Here is a 7,962-nt window from a genome sequence, read left to right as displayed (position 1 = left end):
TATATATATAATTATAGTCCTAGCATATATATATTTTTTTAAATTATCATAATGCAACGTAACTTTGAATGTGATCCACTCGTAAATTATTATTTTCTACAATAGTTCACATTTTAAAAAGCAAAAAAAGACGACGACTAATATTGCAAATGAATGTCATCGTTCTTAAAGATTTGAATCTAACGGTATAGATTAAGAAACAAAAAAAAAAAAAGAAAAACTTGCGGCAAGCAAGTTATTGTCAACAAACGTTTTGTCAAACATTTCAAAAGCCACCATCACCACCTCTCCCCACCCTCATAGTCCTTTTCCCAGGTTTCCTCTTTTTGGGGTCCCTTTTTACAGAAGCTGAGAAATATCATCGGTGTACCAATATTCCTAGGCAAGTGGAATATTTCTGTGGTAAGAGAAATCGTATCATCGCTCATCCGTCCTGGCCTGGCCTGACCCGTAGGAGTCGTGGAATGTAAAGCTCTTATCTTTTACCCGGAGAAAATTTTCTCTCTCTCTCTCTCTCTTTTTGGCCAGCAGCGTATTCTTACGGGCAAATAGTATCCATCTCTTTTCTTCTTCTTCTTTTTCTTTTTCCCTTCGTGGTGTCCTCTATCTTTCTCTCCTATTTCCTTTCTTTTCTTTTCTATCCCCCTTTTACTATTTATCTTTTTCATTCGATTGCGAAGAAGAACGGACTCGAATTCGACTAAATATCTTTATAAGAAAATCGTACGTGTATAGTAAAACCCTAGTACGTAATATCGTATCTACCTCTATCCAAAAAACAAAAAAAATAAAAAACAAACAAAATAATATCCGCAAATCAATTCTTTCGTAATTTCAGTTACGTCAGTATCGATTTTAATAGAAATACAATCTCCAATTTATCTCGATGTTATTCCATCTATTTTTTTACAAAACCAATACAATATCTCCTCACAAATTTTAATAATCATTATTTCTTATAACTATTAAAACTAAAAGAGAGAGAGAGAGAGAGAGAGAATCAAATATCTCGTCGAGTTAAAGTATTATTTCTTCGAAACAATTTGAACATATTTTTCCTATCGATGAACTATTATAGATGAGAAGTTCTTAATAATGTAACAGAAATATCAGAAATAAATAATGCATCCTGTGTCACGGTAATATGAGAATGATGAAGACGAAAAACATTGGAGGAGAATGGAATGGAATGGAAGAAAATCAAAATGATACGTGAAACAAAAGAAGTGGAAACAAAAAGACAAAAAAAAAAGAATTAATTGTAGAGAGATTTATACGTGAGTATAATACAATGAAGAAAGAGAAAGAGAAAGTTGAACCGTCGTCAGTAAGGGGTAGTTTTAGGACGGGGTGATGCATTTAACTAAAGGGTTGCATTTTATTCGCCACGAAATAAGAAACTGGTGGCCTTGGCTGGTAGTGTTTTTCCTTTTGTTTTTGCTTTTTACCTACTCGTCGTTTCTTATGTGTCGTCATTTTTTTTTATTCTCTTCAATCTACCCTTTAACAACCAATAGTTTCTTAAATACCCATTTACGTCATTATTTCATTCGTCTTTCCTACGATACGTTACTGGTAAACTCGTACAGAGGGTTGGTTTTGCCCTCTCTCGTGTACACGTTTCGCATGGTGCGTGCATATCGATCGTCTTGCGCTCTCGCGACGTGCGCCAGGGTGGTGAGGAGGGTGATGAGGGGGTTGGGTGGGAGAGAGAAGGAGGAGGAGGAGGATGTACCTCCAACGTCGTCGTCATCGTCTTCGTCGTTGACGTGGCAGCAGCAGCAGCAGCAGTCCTCGTAGTCGTCTTTGGTTAAATGTATTACTCTACTACTACTACTACTACTATTACTATTCGAAATATTATATATTATATTTCGAAATTTCAACATTTCCGAATAAATTTGTTCTCTCTCTCTCTATATATATATATATTGATAGAAATTTCGTATTAGTATTATTAAAGTAGAGATTTTAAAATGATTATTATGGAATAATATGATTAATATTATGTATATATGTTTATAAACCTTTGATAAATTCCTTAGAATAATATGTTTCAATAATAAATAATATAATTATACATATAATATATATATATGAGAATATTATTCGAAATTAAATGAAAAATATATTCGTGCATTTATATCGTACAATCAATTTAATAAGAAAATTCCTGAGAATAACAATCAGAATTTGTCTCATTTAGTCGTATAAACAAATCATTTTATCTGTACGTAATTAGATCATGTAACGATCTAATATACGTTAGTGTCCTCGACGTGTGAGCATCGATCATCTTAGATATACACGCCGGTTGCTCTTGAGACGAACGCGATGAGCACGCTACGAATGCATCTACCTTGCCGTATTGCACAACTGCAACTGCTGTGGGCGATGTGATTGCATTTACTACTACTACTGCTACTGCTGCTACTGCTGCTGTTGTAGTTGCTGCTGTTGCTGCACGTTACGTTACGTTACGTTACGTTCCATGCGAACGTAGAAGCGCACAGATTGCATCGGATGTTTCGTGTTTGCAATGTCGGAATACGCGCCGCTCTGTTTGGCACTTTAGATTATCGAGCATAAAGGGAAGGTGAAACGTTTGGTGTATGTGTGTGTCTGTGTGTGTGCGCATCTGCGAGAGACGAGAGATGCAAACGTTTGCGTGCATACGTGTATATATATATATGTACACACTTTATGTATTTATATATATATATATATATATATTTAAGTAGAGTATAGATGCGTAGAAGTGAGAGAGAGAGAGAGAGAGAGAGATAGAATGAGAGTGAGAGAAAGAGAGAGAGCCTTGGCAGATTCGAGAGAGCCGATATAGGTAAGTACTTCTATGCTTCCAAGTGGAGCTCGATTCGAAGCCTCACGCTCGAGGGATGGGGTTAATGACGAACCCTCGCTTGTTCGAGGAGAACACGTCGGAATCAATCAACGTTCAATGTGATATAGCCGAGAAGATATCGATATGTTTGAATTTATCTTGTAGGATTTATTAGTTAAAATAATCTTCATAGAGATTTTATTATAGGTATTTATACACGTTTTGAATTCGTTATTTCCCCTTTTTCGAGGATTTCAGAATCTATTATTATTTTAACGATAAATCTGTATATTATCTATATTCGTTTTTATATTTTCACTTTTTTTTTTTTCAAGGATATTCATAAATGAGAGAATGTGAGAAACGATATAAGAGGGAGATTAAACGCTAACGCGTTTCAGATGTTCTAATTAGTGATCTCGAAAATGAGTCTCCCCCCCCCCTCCCTCTCCACCGTTAGCAGAATAGCGACGGTAGGAAGGTGAAAATAATTGATGGAAACTCTTGAAGGAAGGATGATTATCTTTGGAATAGTAGTATGTGTGCATTGGTAACAGTTTATTAGAGGATATTTATGGAAATATTTGAGATGAATTATTAATGATAGTTTAAAAATAGATTTGAAAATGTTGTTTAAAATTATTACTAAGTTTACTCTTAGGGAAGTTGTTTTTTTGGACGGGTTTAATTAAGATGAACACAATATTTATCCGTTGAACGTTTCGTCTCTATTTGAGACTTCCTCAGCAACTTGATAGTTATGTTCATAAGTCAATATAACATCATTTTTATTACAGTCATAAGTTTTCACTATCTTATAAATAGAGTCAATTTTTAAGAACGTTATTCTACTATAACTTTTCGAACACTACTGGTTTCGACTACACCAGTAGTGTTCGAAAAGTTATAGTAGAATAACGTTCTTAAAAATTGACTCTATTTATAAGATAGTGAAAACTTATGACTGTAATAAAAATGATGTTATATTGACTTATGAACATAACTATCAAGTTGCTGAGGAAGTCTCAAATAGAGACGAAACGTTCAACGGATAAATATTGTGTTCATCTTAATTAAACCCGTCCAAAAAAACAACTTCCCTAAGAGTAAACTTAGTAATAATATTAATAAATTTTGGATAAGAAAAAAAATCTTGATTATATTAACGTTGTTTAAAATTTCTCTTGTTTTAATCTTTTATGAGAGAAGAGAATCGTGTCGTGTGTACTTAAAGATACGATCAATTGAAACAACGAGAATGAAAATTTGATATAACTCGAAATGTTACTTTCCGTTCGACACTTTTCGTACGAGCAAAACCGATCAATGATTTTGGATGGTTGGTATTAGACAGGTAGATATGTACTACTACTACTACTACTACTACTAGTCGCACACGCGTCCGATGTCACTAGACGTCGTTCAATTCGAACATGTTCGCGTGTTCGAAATGCATCGAGTTTGAATTTAATGGTGAGCGTGTCTATGATAAATAGAAAAGGAGAAGAACTAATATACAATTTTTCCTTTGTATATATATATTATTTATATATTTTCAAGAAAAATCTTTCAAACGTTCGGTCAATATTTAAAACGACTATCGTCACGAAAACCGTATACTTTAACTTTTTTTTAGAAAGATCGATAACAAAAATAATGATTACGAAATGAAAAAAATAATCGTATGAAATTTTTAAGGAGATAAACATGAAAATAGGAATTAGAAAAATCAATGATTAGATGCATAAGAACAACGTGTTATATTTCGCAATGTATAAGATAGTTACGCGGAAGTGTGAACTGATATCAAATAGATAATAAACATTTAAAACGGTCATCCTTACGGAAACCGTATACTTTTAGAAAGATTGATAATAAAAATAATGATTACGAAATGAAAAAAATATTCGTATGAAATTTTTAAAGAGATAAACATGAATATAGTAATTAGAAAAATCTGAATGATTAGATGCATAAGAACAACGTGTTATATTTCGCAACGAGTAAGATAATAACGCGGAAGGGTGAACTGATATCAAATAGATAATAAACATTTAAAAAGACTATATCTTTGCGAAAACCAAATACTTTAACTTCTTTAGAAAGATCGACATTAAAAATAATGATTACGAAATGAAAAAAATAATCGTATGAAATTTTTAAAGAGATAAACATGAATATAGTAATTAGAAAAAATCTCAATGATCAGATGATGCATAAGAACAACGTGTTATATTTCGCAACGAATAATATAGTTACGCAGAAACGTGAACTGACATTAAAGAGATAATAAATAGAATATATATATATGAAACATAGTTTATAACGTTGAGTGAGTATATAATCTTACCGGACGTGACGTCGTGGTAAAGGCGGTGGTACCGGGCTGTGAAAATTATCCATCATCGAGTAGGCGTCGTGTTCGAGCGAGGACTTGTGATCGAGCGCCTCGAGGTGATCCAACCTGAGGAGCTCGGCCTCGCGAGGCGAATGAAGCTCACAATGTGTTGTTACGCGGAGCAACGGTCTCAGGGCAGAACCGCCTTCGCATCGTTGCTGCCGCGAAGGCGGTTTCGCCGTCGTAGTCGTAGTCGACGACACCCCTCCACCACCCCCTCCTCCCTCTACGACAACAACACCACCACCACTTTTGCCACCACCACCAACACCATCCGTCGCAACGCGTTCTTCAGCCCAGACTTCGAATTCCCCTGCTGCCGAATAATCACCGAATCCACCGTTACCCTTCACCGTTGCACACTTTCTTAAACTTTCCCCGACGAGTCTTGGACAAGATGACGTGGAAGAGGAGACCCGGTTAAATTCGTTCAATCGTTCTCTGCGTAATTGTTCAGATTGTTGATGACGTTTCTCCTGATCTTCTTGATGATGATGATGATGATGTTTATTATCTTCCTTTCGATTTCTATATTCAACCAAATATTCGCGAGATGGCAAAGAGAACGACAGGCTGCCTTTAGTATGACCGGCACGACGACGACCCGTCAGATTCTTCGATTGGTTACTATGATTGGCATCTATCACCGTCGTTGCTGCTTTATTTAACTCTTTGAAGCTTTTTTTTGTTTTTATTTATTCTACTTCTCTTCTATCTTTCTTATTCTTCTTATTATTTTGATTATTTTTATGATAATCTTTCGATCGTTTGTTTTTTTTTATTTTATGGAATACCTCAAGGGGAGGATCTTCTTTCGAAAGATATTAACGTGTTTGCTCGTTAACGCGCGAACTATCAGACAAATAAGTGAGAAGTACGCGTATCATACACGATGTGTGCGTGAAAGATAGAGAGAGAAAGAGAGAGAGAGAGAAAGTACACAGAGTGTATATGGCGACGGACACGACGCGGAAATTCGCGTAAGCAAACTTTCCTATCGATCTGTCAACACCGAGCGAGAAAGTTCAACTCCCTGCCGCGAGCACTGTCCCTTCTTCCGTAGGGACGCTTCTTTTTCCTTTACAACTTTAAACTGGAGGAACCTTTAAACTCTTCGTTTAACTCTTATATCTTCACCTTAATCTTATAATTTCTCTTCTCTTATTTATTATAATATCAAGTATTGTCAATAATATTATATTATTCTCGTCTCGTTAATAATCCTTTATTTCGCATCATTTAAATTAACGATAACACGAACTTTGGTCGATTATGTGAAAAGAACATTAAAGAAAAAAACAACTTGGAGAACTAACGTAACAAAACTTCGACGCACTCGGATATATCGATTCACTCTCACAGAGATTACCATCAATCAATCAATCAATCAATCAATCACTCGTCGTAAACCAGGATGATTCTTGAGAACAATTTCACGTATTAAAATCGATAGATAATTTAACGTGTTACCAAAGTACGATCCAAATGTGAAAAGACGATACCAATGAGATCGATCGAACGAGAATAACAAGATCGATCTTTAGGATTTGAAAAAACACGTTTAATCGTATCTTCTCCTTATCCACGAAGAATATCAAAAAGGGTTCTTTTTCTTTCTTTTTAAAACGAAGAAGAGAGAAAGAGAGAGAGAGGGAGAGAGATTTTGTGTCGGAATAATTCAAAATCACGAATTATCTCTCTGAATACCTTTCCCTATTTTTTTTTTTTATCTCTCTCTCAATTATATACGTCAATCCTTTCTTTTTAGAAACTGAGATAAAATTACCAAACCAAATAGCTGTATCTCACTCAGCATCCAACACAACAATCTCCAATTGACAATAAAATAATATAATATATATATTTTTATTCTTCTTTGTAATACCCCAAAAAAAAAAGGAAACGAAAGACAAAAGACAATATCTTTGTCTATTAATAAGAGATAAAATCTATTTCAATCAATCAATCAATCTATCAATCTATCTATCTATTTCTCTTCTATATACTGTCACACTCTAATCACTATCTTCTTTTCTCTCGTTAAAAGGGGGTAAAAACTCGTCGAGGTTTCTCGCGCACAACCGCGACAGTTGCGGATCAAAGACTGAAGGGCCCACTGACTGCGCCGCAACGCCCGGCACCAACTGACACTGAGTGTCCCCACCACCGTCAACCAATGGTAGCGCACGCGCGCGCGCTTAGGGCGCACGCGCAAATGACGACCCTTGCCTACCGGATCGGGATCCTACTACTACCACCACAACTGCTTCTACTACTACTACCACCACCACTGCTTCTACTACACTACTACTACTACTACTACTACTACTACTACCAACAACAACTACTACTACTACTACTACTACTATTACTACCCTCTACGGGTATATACGATTTTCTCTATCTCTATCCACCTACCTATCTACCTACCTACCTACCTACCTACCTCTTCTACCTATATACCCTTCCTCCTCACCCTCCTAGCCCTCGGCTATGCTATCCTCGAGAGTAAGCGCCGACTAGTGGAGACCGCGACAACTACAAACTCACCCCCTTCCAATATCGACGTTGCCCTGTCAGACGAACACTCACACATCCTTGATTTCCCTGTTGCGCGTCGAGAAAACTCTACTGTATTTACGAGATACTCTTTTAAAAGAGCTTGTGAGTTTTCTTTTCGTTTTTCTTCCCTACCTCTTCTTCTTCTTCTTTTTTTTCCTTT

General features: G+C 35.8%; 1 protein-coding gene across 3 annotated transcripts in view; it reads right to left on the bottom strand.

Moving 5' to 3' along the window:
* LOC106788905 (teneurin-a) overlaps positions 1–7,481 on the bottom strand; it is a 104,757-nt gene extending 97,276 nt beyond the window's left edge. For 2 of the 3 annotated variants that reach the window (XM_014752617.1, XM_014752626.1), the window contains exon 1: positions 5,193–5,922. In XM_014752617.1, the coding sequence (XP_014608103.1) occupies positions 5,193–5,248 (56 nt within the window). In that variant the 5' untranslated portion in view covers positions 5,249–5,922. Of the gene's footprint in view, positions 1–5,192 lie in introns of all 3 variants that reach the window. The other variant, XM_014752633.1, reaches the window with a different exon arrangement.
* Between the last annotated feature and the right edge of the window lie 481 nt (positions 7,482–7,962).

The sequence above is a fragment of the Polistes canadensis genome, unplaced genomic scaffold (genome assembly GCF_001313835.1).
Source record: "Polistes canadensis isolate GaletaPanama2010 unplaced genomic scaffold, ASM131383v1 scaffold_6, whole genome shotgun sequence".
Classification (NCBI taxonomy): Eukaryota; Metazoa; Arthropoda; class Insecta; order Hymenoptera; family Vespidae; genus Polistes; species Polistes canadensis.
Note: the sequence above shows the minus strand (reverse complement) of the source record. Positions and strands in the feature narration are given on the sequence as shown.